Raw genomic sequence first — 17684 nt, forward strand, 5'->3', positions numbered from 1 at the left:
TTTCACGAACTAATCCTGGATTGAGCACACTAATGCATCACGCTAGAACTCTCACTCACCAAGCACTATCACCTAACACAGCTATCTCTTATAATAGGGCACTTACCATATTTAACAAATTCACTGCAGAATTCGGTTTACAAGGCGACCTTTCTATACAAACCATGGTGGCTTTTGCCTCTTTTTGCCACTTACATCTTAAACTTTCCCACAACACCATACAACTTTATCTCACTGGGGTGCAGCACCATAGCCTCACAAATTTCCCTAACAACACCCCCTTCTTGTCATCATATCCCATTAAAAAGGTATTGAAAGGTATGTTAAAGGGTTCAGCTCCTCTCACTATCACAAAACTACCTATAGATGGGCCTATCTTCAGATCACTTAGCAATCTCCTTGACGAATCCCCGTTTGATCCCGACACTAACCTGGTGATCAAAGCGGCTATCTATCTTGCGTTCTACGGTTTTCTCAGACCTAGAGAGTTCACAGTTGTTCGTCAAGGGGATATCACGCACAGCCTAAAAACATTGCACCTTACAAAGGTGGAGGATCACTATCTACTTTCGATCCTATCAACTAAAACCAACCATTCACTACACCCCACTGTAATTCCTCTCTTCCCTACTGATAATGCCTGGTGTCCGGTCAAGGCACTAGACCACCTACGGTCAACCCTTCACGCACACTTACCAGACTCTCCGCTCTTATCAATACAAGGGCACCCGCTTACCACTGCTAAATTCACGTCTCACGTCAGAACGCTATTATCTAAACTGGGTTTCAATCCGACTTCATTCTCCGGGCACTCCTTTCGCATAGGAGCCGCCTCTTCAGCCTCCAGCACTAATACACCGGTTCACATCATCAAGAGACTGGGGCGATGGAAATATTCCATATACCATACTTATATTCCACGACCAGAAAAGGAGCTTTGTCAAGCTTTCAGGAACTTGGTTATGTAAAAAGGCAATAAAGTGTGTATTTTCATGAACTTCTCTTTTGCCCTCTTTTATTAACAGGCCCACTCGTACTTTGGTTTCGGCACACCACAACCAACTTTGCCCTTACAGATACTATCCATTACGTATTAAATTCCGAGCACAAGTAGAAAGGCCATTAGGCCTGAATTTGTGGGAGGAGTAAGTCCCCTACTTAAACTCCCAGCCTCTACTCACCTCTGCCGTTCAGCTGATTGTCCCCACCCACCTACACCCTGTTATAATTACATTCTCCTTGGCGGGCCCTCTTTTATTTACAGGCCCACTCGTACGTTGGTTTCAGCACACCACAACCAACTTTGCCCTTACAGATACTATCCATTACGTATTAAATTCCGAGCACAAGTAAAATATAAATATCTAAAAATAATATTTTTTCCAGTGGGTCAATAATTAATCAGTGAGCACCTTTAAGAGGTCACTAAAATATAAAAATAAAAATGTTGGTAGGTAACAAAATGCACTCCCTTTCCTACAACATCATTCATATGGGTATCAAAGGTTGCTGAAAACAATTACTTTGTTGTTTTAATAAAAAAAGGACAAAAAAAAAATTCTACAAATATGATGCTTTTTTAATGGTATATGGAGAGTATCTGCATATTCAACATATAGAAATAGGCATATCTGTAGTGTATTCAATTTTATTTAACAAGGTCCTTAGACCAAATATGTTATTTTCATGACAAGAACGAATGCACATTCAAATAGCCTAGCAAAACCAATAGATCTCTACCGAATGTAATTAAACTATTTAGTAACAACGACCATTGCTACGAATATTAGCTAGACCTCATAACTGAGACAGTGCTTCATACGTGGGCAAATAGCTAAGTAATTTATATATATATATATATATATATATATATATATATATATATATATATATATATATATATATATCATTATTAGCAGTATATTAGAAAATAATGATCAGTGTAAGCAAAAACAATGATCAATTAATTAAATTAAATACATGAGTAGAAATAAACTTAAAAATAAGTATATAAATGAATAAACTGTTTTCTCATTATCTCTACAAACCTATGTACATATCTCTTTACATCTCTGGTCATTTTGCCAATAGATTCCCTATTCCCAATATAAACAGAATAAAGTTTTTCTGCATTTTATTTAAAAAAAGAAAAAAGTTAAATAGTGGAGCTGCTTGATCTACTTGTGTGCATGGCTTTTTAGTTTTATCAGCTTTCACCCATTATACTATCAGCATCAGCATGGATCTTGGAAATGCCTTACATCTCATTAAGTGATTAGTCAGGGTTTATGAGATTTAATGAATTGCTTATGGCTCTATGGACTTTTAATTATGGAAGAAGCTATCAATAAAATGATTTATTGCAATTTGTTAAAGGATCACCTTCTGCTTATGCTAACATTATAAGTTTGCCACAGTGATTTAATTAATTTATAATCTTTCTTTTTTATTGCATTAGATATGGTTCTCCATAAACAAAAGATAACATATACAGACAATATTGTCATATTCTTTTTAGCTTATCAATTAAATAAAGATTGTGTTTTTTTTTATCAGTCATTTTCCCACATAAACCTGTGTAGAAAATGCAGTGTTTATTTCTAAGTTCTATTTATTATAGTTACTTCAAGCACCATGTTCACTTCAATAGGCTGGAACAAGAGTAACATGCTGGTTTATGCGAATTCTGAGCATATTTCTATGCACAGAAGGTTATTCATGGGCTTAGAGCACTCAGTTGATGAGTGACTGGTGGGATTAACATACATTTTCTGCGGCTCAGGAGAAGACATACACATCTCACCCAACTCATAGTAAAATAACACCTGGCCTCTACTGTGGCATCTACTGTGTCCTGTGTAATATCCAGCATTTCTGGTCGATTAATCCTTAATGAAACTTATACGAGTTTCAGTGCCTGATAGGAGCAAGGTAAGATGGCAAACTGTTGAAAAACAGCTTACCATCTTACTTATGGTGTCAGGGTACTCGTGGCGTTAAAACCACTACAGTGGGTATTGAGATGCAATGAGCAAACAAGTGATTTCAAAGAAGTATTCCAAAATATTTGAGATGTGAAAAATCATCAACTCCGTTAATCCACCATTTTTTCCCCATTTGAGCTATTTAGTCTAAATATTTTGAATTTTTGTTATCTATATGTTGTAGCTCACAATTTAGTAAATGCACTCTGTATGTCTTGATTATTTATTTTATTTACCTACTTGCTAGAATATTAGAAATCACTTAACTAGTAGAGTAATTATAATTACCATTGATGTTTAATAAAGATTCTTCTACTGTATGACATACAGTATTTAATCATACAAGGAATTTCATGAGGGATTCTGCTCTGCATGGATATTCTAAGGCCTGTGGCACTCTTAATTTGTTTCCAGACTGAGTCATTATTCTTTATTTGTAGTTATATTAAATTACAACTTGCTTTTGTTTTGCCATCACGGTTTACAAAATTGATCTTGAGCTTTTTGCTTTAAAATTGATTAAGGATAGAACACGTTTCAATCTTTTGTACTACCCCTAAGTGGCAAAACTAATTTTCAGGATTTTCTCATTCTCCTTTAGACACTTGATTATCATGTAAAATTTGTTTACAAACTAGCATGTGGCAAATGTGTTTCTGGATGTTAAACTTACTTGCTTCACAGCTTACCTGCACCAAGCAGCTCATTTGCAATTTAAACACTTTTCCGGACACTAATTAATGGAAATCTTTGTGTGAAGGTGTGTGCAGTGATCGCTGGATAAGTTTAAATATGGTGAAATGCTGCCCTTGACTTGTTGGGCTCAACCCACTTAACTCCATCATAGAAACTGCAGATATAATCATAACAGACACATGTTTTTCTAACACACTTATCAGTAGTCCTTACAATAAAAATAAATAGATTTTTAATTAATTCATTTTTATCAACAAAAAACAGGAGCGGGGAAGCACTGCCCGACCTGTCCCTACAGACCAGGAAGCACTAGTTACGGGGTGCTCAACCCAATGCCTGATCATAGAAAATAGGCGGTAAAAAAGTGATGTATGTAGCCAGTAAATATGTGATATATAATGGAAGTGCCTTTTTTTCGAACAGGTTTAAACTAAATGGGATAATATAATCCCCACAACCACTACTTTATAATGTAGTGGTTTTGCTGCAAATACCCTCTTCCTGCATTGCCTTATGTGGAAAACTCTGTCAGTCACCCAGCCACTAGAGTTACATGCAAGTGAGCATGTTGACCACGGCAAATGCTTTGCATAGAGAAGCTCAGGGATAATGCTTTTTTATGAGAAGAATCTAATTGGTGCAATATATGTGCAATAAGACCCCAATTCTTTTCTATCAAAAAACATTAGATTGGCTCAAGATCATCATCATTGGCAAAATCACAGTAGACCAGTGAGCCCAGGGACAGCGCTAAACTTAATGGCAGATTTTTAGATTCCTAAAGTAGGACCGAAAAATCTAATAGTCAAAGGCAACAAATATATTCTTTGATAATGTTTGAGTGTTCCTTTCACACATAGGTTAGTAACCACTGATATTAGGTTATTTTGGTGTTTTGGTAGATTGGGGATTTACCACAATATGGCAATGTGATGTAACTAAATATATATTGCATGAGACAGGGGATTTTAACTAGCTTTGACAGATCTAAAATATTTTAGAAATTATATTCAATAAATATAATAACAAACGTCAAAATAGATACTATGCTAGCTTTCTATTCATGTGATACATTTTCTTTATAAACAGTCAGGTCCTGTTACAGGTGACATGAGTTAGATTTTGGAAGTGTTTTGATAATATAGGCTGGTACTTATATTCTGATCCACAAAGTCACTTAATGATAATTATGAATATGCCATGACTTGTTTGACCTGATCAGGCAAAGTACCAAAAATAATGAGAAGATAATGGTACAGAATAGTTACATGGGGCCCTTCATATAAGAAATGATACCCAGGATTTGAAGATTACTGTTGGGATCAACATTATAAAATACATTTGCTTTCAGAATGATGCAGAATTAACTCTGATTTAGCCTTCCAAACTCAACAGTATCAAATGTGAGACAATACATTTTCAACCTCCCTTTTATTAGTTATTTTTATACTAATCTCAGTTTCAAGTGGGTGAGCTCACTTATAACCTCTTCAGAGCTGAAGATTCCAAAGACCCTTGTAACCATAGCTTTTTTTGATAGAATCAACTAAAACTAACCTTTCCAAATTGTCCAGCACTCATAATAGTTTGGCTGGGCCAAATCAAAATAATATTGTGACAAACTACCCTTTGCCACTGGCTTTTGGAGAGGCCTGCTTGCCAGCCTCTTGCCCTATGACTATGGATTTTTAAAACACTTTTTCTGCCCCTTTAATTCCATGGGAAAATGTGCCTCTTCCCCTCCCCCTTTTTCGTGTCCTATTGTTCTCCAGCAGGGCGTTGTCCCAGGTACACTGCCAGACCAGTTGAAACTGGCTGCTTTGTCCCTCCTCAATCTTTCATCAGCCCTTGCTATTGTTTAACCCCATGGCGATCCAACTGTATTCGTGGGATCTGAGTGCTTTTCGGACATATTGAGCGCTCAGATCCAAGCTATCTGGGGATATGTTGGACATATAGGTTAAACATTGTATTATATGAGTTATGTATTTGTATGTAGTTTTTGTAACAGTTTTTGGACTTAGAGGTAATTGGCTTACCACAGCCACTTAAGCCAATTATCTCCAGGATAGAGGAGAAGATAGACCGGCCGCACAGCCTAAATCTGTGGAACTGTTTTGGGCATGAAAGCCATGCTTGGGGTCGGTCAAATATGACTTCCATAAAACTTTTGAACCACTGCTCTGATATGTTGTTCACCCAGATCAGGGCTATCCAGGGATGTAGGATATTTATGAGGATATGTTTGTGTTTTGGGGTGTTTCTAGACTTTGGGTAAAACTGTATATTGTCTGCCAGTGATAATTAAGTTAGCACATTTTGTTTGTTAATTGTATCACAGGCAGAGGGGAGGGTTTGTGTGCATTAGCTGGGAGTTTCTGACTGTACTGTACTGTGTTGATTGGCTGTTGTAACTTTGTGTCCTGTGTACCACAAGGTCCACATGGTTTTGATTAACATTAGGATCGCCATATTCTGGGCGACCTCTAGGTGGCAATATGTACAATTGTCTTTCATTTTTGAGCTGGAACGCATAGGGCAGTGGAACGCGGAAGTGCAAACGGATTTCTACTTCCGGTTTCCAGTTCCACCGTTTTGCGCCAAGAACGACCGTCGGAACACCTACTCCACACCTGAACAGGATCGCTGGATACTCCACAACTGAATGTGATCATGGAATCAAGGGTAACTCCCACCGGATCCACCTATGAACTAAGGGTCCAGCCCTATTTATAGAGACTCACTGAGGGGGATAATATTGTATGCATTTCTGTATTGAATGCTTTTAATTATTATATTATTTGTTTTTTGGTCCCTGAGGAAGTTCCTTTGCATAGGAAAGAAACGCGTAGGACCTCCCTTTTGTTTTAATCTTATTTAATGTGGCTAATATATATAGCCTTTTTTCTATAATAAATTTGCATATTTATTTTACCCTACCTATATTGGAGTCTCATTCCATACTTTGGTCCGCTTGGAGTTCCAGTGGAGAGTGGAGGCGTTCAGCCGCCCAAGTTTATCGGGGCAGGCACCTTTTCTGGTGCATTATTCACTTTGATCCTGTGAGTGCATTATTATATCAGCGCATTATTATTTATCTTGCTGTATCACACTATGTATCTTTTTCTGTTCCTGTTTTAGATTATGTACAGCCGAATCTCATTTTCCTCTGTGTCTATGTATATGTTGTAAAAGGTCAGGAACTGGGCCACGACATAGGCTGTTTTGACTATATCAGATAAGTATATCTAGATACCATTGTAATACATTTTGAGGTATCATATATATATACATACTGCTGTTTCTTTGTGTATTTTACCCAGTTTTCCCACATGGGTGGTAACCTTGTGGGGAAATGTGTATATAAGAAAGTCGTGTGTGCTCATTAAACCAGTTCTACTTGACCCTCAACTCGCAGCCTTGACTCGTGTTTGTAGGGGACAGCTATAATCACTACAGGGATTGCTATGCTCTGCATATTCCCTTAGCATCACTTAGCTCTTTTACGAGCTGTTCCTGATACGCTCTCCTGGAGGAGAGGTCTTTCCCACATTGTCCTGGAGGACAGAGGTGGATCCAGGATGGAAGGAAGACAGCGAGACTCCAGTTAAGCTATGGCGGTTGTGGAGTCTGTGGTGGTTATGGTGTCTGGTGCGGTATTTATGGTCCCTGGTGAGCGCTAGGAGCATACTTTCTACGGTCCATCCCTCAGCTAGCCTGGGGCAACCATAACAAATATTATTTTTTTCAAACATTTCCTCTCTGCATCCTAATACATATATGTAAAAAGGAAACAATATCAAGCTCTATCTAAATCTTAAGGGGGTTATGGTAGGCTTTTGATTTATTTCTGTTGTAGATTTTACAGCGGTTTTACTGTTGCTCACAGTTTTGTGTTGTTGTGTTGAGTGCTGTTAAGATATTGTAAGCATAGGGTTGATATTTATATGATTTTTTTTATTTTGGGTTGTTGTGCATTCTAAGTCAGTCAAGATTATTGGCAGGTAATTATTGCTGTTGGCACATTAGAAAGTTAGAATTGGAAAAAGGTTCGGTTGCTACATTTCATTTTAATGTTTTATTGGTAAAGTACCTTGTGTCTTTGTAATAAACATAGATTGTCAATTATATTGCAAAAGAAAATGCGATAAAAAAATATATATTGTTTTTTACATACTAATAAATTAAAGATTTTGAAAAAAATTCGGTAGCATGGGCAATATCGACCTGTATGCAGACACCCATATTAAAACAATCTCGCACATTACATAATTGAGTTGCTCTGTTTTGTGGATTTGCATATATTTAAATCACTTGCAGGCATGATAAATCAAATCAGACAAAATTAATGAATCTAATGATCTAATAAACATTTTCCTAATGATTTTTCCCGACGCCTTTCCTTTCTGTTACCACATTCTAATGTTGTAGGCCTCAGTTACATGCTGCATTCCAATCTTTTCTATAGCTGCTCCTTTAGTAGTTATGGCACTGTCAATTCCACTTACTCATTAATTCTACTATGTCACAGCTGAGGCTGAGGCCTCCTGTTCTCCATAAAATACATATCACTTCTTGCAAAACTAACCATTTGTATTTCAGCACCACCTTTAGAATGACAACAAACTAATTAATATTATCTGGCGTTCTATGACAATGAATGCAATCAGGGGCCCTTCGTAAACATACGCTTGGGTTGTACCATCTTACTTACCATCAACTATTTAAATCATCAAATCAATACTTCATTAAACACTCAACATTTCACATTTTCCTCATTGTTAAGAATTTTAGTATTATCCCTCCATATCAACAGGGTTATTCACTCAAGTGAGAAAGCCCGTGAATTCAAAGTGAATTTGAATTTCAAACTTAAGGCCAACATTAAACAAACTGTCAATTTTTTACAGTCAGCTATGCTTTCTGCCTAAAAGTTAAAATTAACTTTGAATTCCCAATAATTCTTAGTGAATAGCCACGTTAGTCATTCCTCACATGTACTTATGTGAAAATAGAATTATATATACCTGTCTGTATATATGAAGACATTTAGGCTGAGTTGGGCATATATATATATATACCGTAAATACTCGAGTATAAGTCGACCCGAATATAAGTCGAGACCCCTAATTTTACCCCCAAAAACTGGGAAAACGTATTGATTAGAGTATAAGACTAGGGTGGGAAATACAGCAGCTACTGGTAAATTTCTAAATAAAATTATATCCCCCAAAATTATATTAATTGAATATTTATTTACAGTGTGTGTATATAATGAATGCAGTGTGTGTGTGTTTGTATGAATGCAGTGTGTGTGTGTGTATGAGTGCAGTGTGTGTGTGTATGAGTGCAGTGTGTGCGTGTATTAGTGCAGTGTGTGTGTATGAATGCAGTGTGTGTAGTGTGTATGTATATAATGCAGTGTGTGTGTATGAATGCAGTGTGTGTAGCGTCTGTATGAATGCAGTGTGTGTGTATGAATGCAGTGTGTGTGTATGAATGCAATGTAAGTATGAATGCAGTGTGTGTAGTGTGTGTGTGTGTTTATGAATGCAGTGTGTGTATGAATGCAGTGTCGGTAGTGTGTGTGTGTGTATATAATGCAGTGTGTGTGTATGAATGCAGTGTGTGTGTGTATGAATGCAGTGTGCATAGTGTGTGTGTGTGTGTGTGTGTATATAATGCAGTGTGTGTGTATGAATGCAGTGTGTGTAGCGTGTGTATGAAAGCAGTGTGTGTATGAATGCCGTGTGTGTATGAATGCAGTGTATGAATGCAGTGTGTGTATGAATGCAGTGTGTGTGTGTATATAATGCAGTGTGTGTGTATGAATGTAGTGTGTGTAGTGGGTGTATGAATGCAGTGTGTGTGTATGAATGCAGTGTGTGTGTATGAATGCAATGTGTGTATGAATGCAGTGTGTGTAGTGTGTGTGTCTGTGTGTATGAATGCAGTGTGTGTATGAATGCAGTGTGTGTGGTGTGTGTGTGTATGAATGCAGTGTGTGTGTGTATGAATGCAGTGTGCGTAGTGTGTGTGTGTATATAATGCAGTGTGTGTATGAATGCAGTGTGTGTGTATGAATGCAGCGTGTGTATGAATGCAGTTTATAAATGCAGTGTGTGTATATAATGCAGTGTGTGTGTATGAATGTAGTGTGTGTAGTGGGTATATGAATGCAGTGTGTGTGTGTGTATGTGATGCAGAGTGTGTTTGTGTGTCTGATGCAGAGCCTTGGTGGGGGGTGGGCATTTTTTTTTTTTTAATTATTATTATTTTAATATTAAATATTTTTTATATATTATATTTTATTTTGATATTATTATTTTTTTAATATTATTAATATATTATTTTTATTTTATTTTATTTTTTTTATATTGTTGTTAGCTGGCCAGGAGGGGGGCTCTCACTCCCTGGTGGTCCAGTGCCTGGGCTGTAGGAGGGGGGCTGGCAGGAAGCTGTTACTTACCTTTACAGAACCTCCTGTCAGCTCCCTTCTCTATCCTCCGGCCGGCTCCCACTGTAAGTCTCGCGGCCGCGCGGAGTGTTGCCAGCCCCCAACAGGACTGCCGGGCTTGTAATGAGCCCGGCGGTCCTTGTCTGTATTGTGGCAATGTAAGTTGCCATAATACAGACATTAACTTGAGTATAAGATGAGTTGGGGTTTTTCAGCACAAAAAATTTGCTGAAAAACTCGTCTTATACTCGAGTATATACGGTATATATATATATATATATATATATATATATATATATATATATATATATATATGCCCAACTCAGCCTAAATATATATTTAGCGTAGATTTGATTAGCCGTATTAGTGCCGTAGACAAGATGCCAATATACCAGAGTATTGCAGTGTGCAATTATACCTTTTTTATTGGACTAACATAATATTTCAAAGACAAGCTTTCAAGAGATACCTCAGGTCTGAAGCAATACAAATCAATCTGATAGAGGAGAACACTTAAAACAACTGAATTTAGAGAAGGGGAGGGTGAGAGTGGGGTGTCATAAATAGCAGAAGATGTGCCTGAAAGAAATGTGCATGTTGGCTGAGAATAGCCAGACAAACTAAATAAACAGAGGAGAGTGAACAAGCTAGTTAAAAAGAAAATAAACAACAACAAGAAAACAGCAGAGCAGAGCATGCAAGTATATAGCTGCATATGTGTATGTATACAAATTTATCCAATACAGGTGAAGCGAGAGAGTTATTGAAAATAACTATATAAAACATTAAGATGTGTGTTTATAAAAAGTTTTGGTAGTGTGTGAGACATTGTATGTAGACTGACACACTACCAAAACATCCCTTTACCATCAGACTCTTTAGCAAGACATCTTTGATCGTCTTGGATGTGTGTTTGGGGTCGTTATCATGTTGGAATATTGCCCTGTGGCCCAGTCTACAAAGGGAAGGGAACATGCTCTGCTTCAGTATGTCACAGTACACAGTGTTGGCATTCATGGTTCCCTCAATGAACTGTAGCGCCCCAGTGCCATCAGCACTCATGCAGGCCCAGACCATGACACTCCCACCACCATGCTTGACTGTAGGCAAGACACACTGGTCTTTGTACTCCTCACCTGGTTACCACCACAGACGCTTGACACCATCTGAACCAAATTAGTTTATCTTGGTCTCATCTTAGCACAGAACATGGTTCCAGTAATCTATGTCCTTGTTCTGTTTGTCTTCAGCAAACTGTTTGCGGGCTTTCTTGTGCAACGTCTTTAGAGGAGGCTTCCTTCTGGGATGACAGCCATGCAGACCAATTTGCTGCAGTGTGCGTCGTATGGTCTGAGCACTGACAGGCTGACCCCCTACCCTTTCATTCTCTGCAGTAATGTTGGCAGCACTGATACATCTATTTCCCAAAGACAACCTCTGGATATGACGCTGAGCACGTGCACTCAACCTCTTTGTTTGACCATGGTAAGGCCTGTTCTGAGTGGAGCCTGTCCTGTGAAACCACTGTATGGTCTTGCCCACCTTGCTGCAGCTCAATTTCAGGGTCTTGGCAATCTTTAGCCTAGGCCATCTTTATGTAGAGCAGCAATTCTTTTTTCAGATCATCAGAGAGTTCTTTGCCATAAGGGGCCATGTTGAACTGCCAGTGACCAGTATGAGAGAGTGTGAGAGCGATACCACCAAATTTAACACACCTGCTCCCCATTCACACCTGAGACCTTGTAACACTAGCAAGTCACATGACATTAGGGAGGGAAAATGGCTAATTGGGCCCAATTTGGACATTTCTATTTAGCTTTGAACTCACTTTTGTTGCCAACGGTTTAAACATTAATGGCTGTGCGTTGAATTATCTTGAAGGGACAGCAAATGTATGCTGTCATAGAGGCTGTACACTTACTACTTTACATTGTAGCAGAGTGTCATTTCTTAAGTGTTGTCACATGAGAAGATATAACAAAATATTTTCAAAAATGTGAGGGGGTGTACTTACATTTGTGAGATACTGTATATACCCAACTCAGCCTAAATGTCTTCATATATACAGATGGGTAATTATAATTCCCTTTTCACATAAATACATGTGAGGAATGATATACATCTATATCCATACATAATGCATTAGCACTGGTGTAACCATACCCTTTTATTTTTATGCATTTTGCTATTTTTCATTTAGTTTATTTCTCCCTTTTGTATTCACGATAGACTTTTGTGCTCTGTGGAATATGTTGGAATTCTATTTATAATAGATATAAAGAATTTGTTAATTACTAAGGCAGCATCCTTAAAGTGCTACAAGCATAATTCACAAACGTGAATGTTATCACAATTATGTCTCATTTTTATTTATCTAGCATCATAAGGCACCATGAAGCTTAATGCACAGAATGGTTTCCTCATATAGTGTTGAGTGCTAAATTCTAAATAAAAGAGAGTCACTATCGGCTAAGCAGTTTTTGGCTCAGTCTCCATGTTGTTCCTGATTATGTAGTATTCCTAAATTTTTAAGCATTTTAGCCAAGATACATCCCACTACTTCTACCGAACAGCTGAGCCAATATGTTCCCGAAGGTACTTTGAAAAATATTTTAATAACACTTTGCTTTCAAGAAAATATTATATGAATAAACTATACAAACATTATATTCCCGTTACTCACAACTGGATTTTAATGAAAGCAATGAATCAAATATTATACCAAAGCATTCCTTTTCATAGCCTCGTCTGGTGTCAGGACTTTTTTGCAATCTTAAATTCAATAAATTCCCTGGCCCTCAGCCAGAATATATACAATCAGAAAATGTTAAATGCATGATAAGGATCCAAACTGGAAACTGGTGTACTGAAATGTCACTGTGATTTTTTAAGTAAAATGGAATAACGTTTTATTAAGGTCATTTAAATTAAGAAATGAGAATGCACTACCATTTTTTATATTTTCTATACATTACAAAAATTCTGATAATTGATTCTGACAGTTGTTTTTTTTAAGTAAAAAACTGTTTACATTCTTCATGTTCACAATAAAATCTGGCTTTCTTGGAAGATATACTTTTTTCTTCGTAAAGTTTGCTGTTCTTATGTTAATTGTTAAATTATATTAATGCCTTATTTGTGTGTTTGATTTTGTCTCTGTTTTTTTCTCTGTATTCCGTGTTTCAGACTCCTTCTTTAGATTCTTTTCAGTTATACTACAGAGTCAATCCTATGTACTAGGTGTTTGACTATTCTCTAGTTTTTAAGAAAAATAATAAAAGCAATTAAATTTCAGTAGATTGCAAGGAGAGATACAGGATTTCCAATCATATATACTTCCAAATTATATTTTTAGATTGTTTTATATTTCCGCAGTTTGTTTTAATTTCTGAATTATAATATTTTATTATGTGACTTAAACATTGTATTACTTGCATGTGTGTATGTATATGAATATAATATATCTCGTTCAAAAATGTAATTTAAAAAACTCAAAATGTTTGAATGACTATACTAAATATACTAAGCAAAGTAGAATTAATTAGCAGTTTTATGCTACAAAAGGCTTCACAAATCACATGCCAAGAAATAAAACAAAATCTGCTATATTTTTCCTTTTTGATTTCAAGCCATCGAAAGGCTGTTTGAAATACTTTGCTTTAATTTAATGGTCAACAACCTTATCATAGTACTGAAAACGGCAGCAGAATTTGCCTTGCAAAGTCAAAATCAATTTAAATACGTCCTATATTTATGCAAATAAGATTAACACGTTACCATAACATTGGTACGCCAATTACCTCGTTTATAATGATCCAGTGACAGTCAAAGGCAACCAAATTAGTTTCCACGACCTGCAAAAGAAAACAATGGAAAACAAAAAACAATGAGTCAGCATAAATTGCAAGCAGGGAGTATTCAATCTTACAAAAAAAAAGTGAAGAAAAAAAAAAGATTAGCTTTCAACTTAGCTTTTCAGATAGAAGCCTATAACCTTTACAAAACACCTTGAAGTCATTCTTTTTCTTCTTAATTGGACAAGTAGTTACAAAGTGGAGAAGACAGGGCTTTGTTTTTTTAACCACACACAATAGAAAATAAACAAAATACTGAACTGCATTGATTTGATGAGCAAACAAGACATTCAATTTCTCACTAAGCATGTAATGGAGCCAAATATGATGCTATTCTTTGGATACTATGTTATTATGTGTTTTTACTCCATGTTATAGTAATTGTTTGTGGTGTGCAAACTGTAAGCGTAAGCCAGTGGAATTAAAGTACGCAAGTAGTTAAATACATTTTGCCATGTTTCATTGCTCTCTTAATGAAGGCTGACAAGTATTCTTAATGGCTGTTGTGTTATACAATGCAGCTAGCCATTACTGTATATCAGTTACCAACCAAAATTGTCCATATAAACGTCACCCATGGGAGATTAGTCATCTGGCCGTAACCAATCTGCAAGCATTTTCTTTTGGCTTGTTTATATTGTTGGAAAAAGAATATTTCTAAGAGAAATGCTCAATGTAATAGAAGAACAGTGGAAACATGCAATACAATTCAGTGAAGTAGGAAGGATTTATTGGGATGCAAGCAGCCCCAATGAAATTTCACAGGGTTGTCTGCCTCCTAATAAATCTTTTCTATTTCACCAGATTATGATGTCTGTTCCCAATGCCTTTCTACTAAATTCCGAGGGATTTGTGGTCCCCTCTGGAGTGGAGCACTGCCAGCAAGGTATGAGCCGTTACTTCCTCCCTGAGTGTACTTGTGGATAATTCCTAATACAATGTCCAATCCTTAATACTGTACCCAGAGATACATTACATTGGTTATAAAAATATAGGAAGAGTAGTTCTCTATCCTTTGTTTTTATAGTAGATACACCTCATATGTACATTGATTACTTTACAAACCAGCAAATCTATGACTATCAAAGAAAACCAAAAAAACAAAATCACATGGAGAGACACAATTATATTTAAATTAACTAGGTGCAAACTTTACAAACACTCCCTCAAGTGTTTAAATATCTGAATACATATATGATTGAATCCACACTATAACAATTTCAATCCTTAAGTGCAATATGCCTTTATTAACCCCTTAAGGACTGAGCCAAATTTACACGTTGTGATCAAAACAAAACGTAAACAAAAACTTGCATTTGCGCTATATGTCTGTTATAGTATTATAACGTCCGTGTAAGTGCCATGTGTGTGTGAAAAATGCTAAAAATGGCACTTACACGGACGATATAATTGTTGTGATACGCTTTACTGTTTTGAAACACTAATATTTGTGTTTAGCGAAGTCTTCCGAGTAAAACAGTACCCCCATGTACAGGTTTTATGGTGTCTTGGAAATTACATTTCCTGGACTTTTGGCCTGGGTTGTCAGGCAGATCCCACAAATTGTAATTAATAAAATGACCTAATTATGTAAATACATACGTAGAATTATTATATATATATATATATATATATATATATATATATATTTCTATATATATATACATGTATATAATTTTTTTAAAATTATTTTTATTTATATATAGGTATATATATATAGTGATATATACGTATATACTTATGTATGTATATATATATATATATGTATATTATTTTGTTCTACATGTATTTTGATATCGATATATATATAATAATTTTAAAATACAGTTAGAACGAATTTACACATATATATATTTTTTTTACGTATTTACATATTTATTTATTTTATATTATATATAAATATATAATGATAATTATATATATATATATATATATATATATATATATATATATATATTTAATCAATATAATTCTACACTTAGACAGTGTTTGTGTATTTATGTGTATGTATGTGTATGTGTATATATATATATATATACTTAGATCATATATATAATAACAATCTAAGTATATATAATTAAATTTTACACTGTTTTTTATTTTATTTTTTTTACAGGCAGCAGGGGGAGTACCAGTCATTCCACTCACTCCCCCTGCTGGCATTGACATGGATGGCTATGCCCCAGGGGGGCTGAAACGGACAGGTGAGTCCCCACACCTCGATCGCCGGCATCCGAGTAAGTAGAAAGGATTGTGGGGACATGCTATGCCGCCCCCGGTGTCCTTAAGAGGTTAATTTAAAAAAAATCACAATATCAGACAAAAACACATATAGACAAATTAACAGAAATAGAGGCAAAAAGTAATACAATAGTACTATAACAAGAAAATCTTACAAGCCCCAAGGAAGAAACACAAGTCACCAACTCCCCCAATGTTTCGGTACCAACTGGTTACCTTTATCAAGGGTGCCTCTATTTCTGTTACTTTGTCTATTTGTGTTTTTGTTTGATATTGTGATTTTTTTCTAATTAATAAAGGCATATTGCACTTAAGGATTGACGTTGTTATAGTGTACATTCTATATTATATATATATATGCAAAAAAAAAAGCAACATATTGCTTTGCTCCCTTGTACCCAGAGCATGCGTACAGTGTATTATATAAAAAATTATATAGTCATTGACTTAAAAAGGTAGTACTAAAATTACACTTATAAAATATCGGGAATACAAGATCTTAATAATTAATAAGAAGCACAAATTCTAGTACTGACTAGAGCTTCCATAATGCAAAACAAATTATTACACCATACTTACTGTTTTTAGAAAGTTTCTTACATACTGTGATTTTTTTCCCGTTTTTAAAACTATTAATTTATAATCATCTGCCTTCCACATATTGCTTAGAAGAATTACAGTCCTGGATTGCTGGCAGCTATTCCACTTTGTAACACTGCGTTCTATACAATTATAGATTTACTTATCACTGGCTATATCTGAGCAAATGTCTACTCTTTCTCTGTTTCCTTAAATTTTGGGGCTTTATGAGTCAATATACAATGTTATGTAACTTATACCAACTGTTAGGCATGGCCATTTACTCACCCTTATCTAGAATGTTAGAGATGCCAAGAATTTTTCATCCTTTGACATTGGTATTTCTATAGTGCCGGCACTGTGCTGTGTGTTGAACTTTGCATTAACATAATGGGTACCCATGGAGGACAACTAAAGCCTGGGGATTTGCCAAAGGTAAACATTTTTATGATTTTTTTTTATATAACACTTTTTAAAATATTTTCTAAATATAATGCATTAACATTGTGTGAATGTTACTTTAGTGTTCATATTGTTAAATATCTCCTTTTGTTACTCTGACCCTGGAATATGACTTTGACTTTGCAGCTGCTAGTATTTTGACCTTCACCAACCTTGACCTATCCTCTTTAATCTCTAGCTCCAGACCTTGAGCTTAGCTTTTATCTACTCACATCCAAGGTCATGATCTGATAATCTAGCAGCAAGCAGGTACCAGCATGCATCTTATAGCTAACAAGACATTTCTGAAATTTTCTTTTTTTAAGGAAATACAGTTTATGATTGCATAGGAAGAAATCTTGCAAACATTTATGATCCATCATAGTTCTCAAAATTGAATATTATATATTTGATGGATCTAATGACAGCAAG

The 17684-nt window shown here is 35.8% G+C and overlaps 1 protein-coding gene across 1 annotated transcript in view; it reads right to left on the bottom strand.

Moving 5' to 3' along the window:
* Positions 1-17684, bottom strand: part of GRID2 (glutamate ionotropic receptor delta type subunit 2) — a 1057299-nt gene that overhangs the window by 413462 nt on the left and 626153 nt on the right. Inside the window, exon 5 of the mRNA XM_063458620.1 lies at positions 13938-13991. Within this exon, the coding sequence (XP_063314690.1) occupies positions 13938-13991 (54 nt within the window). The remainder of the gene's footprint in view (positions 1-13937; positions 13992-17684) is intronic.

This window comes from Pelobates fuscus, chromosome 6, assembly GCF_036172605.1.
Source record: "Pelobates fuscus isolate aPelFus1 chromosome 6, aPelFus1.pri, whole genome shotgun sequence".
Classification (NCBI taxonomy): Eukaryota; Metazoa; Chordata; class Amphibia; order Anura; family Pelobatidae; genus Pelobates; species Pelobates fuscus.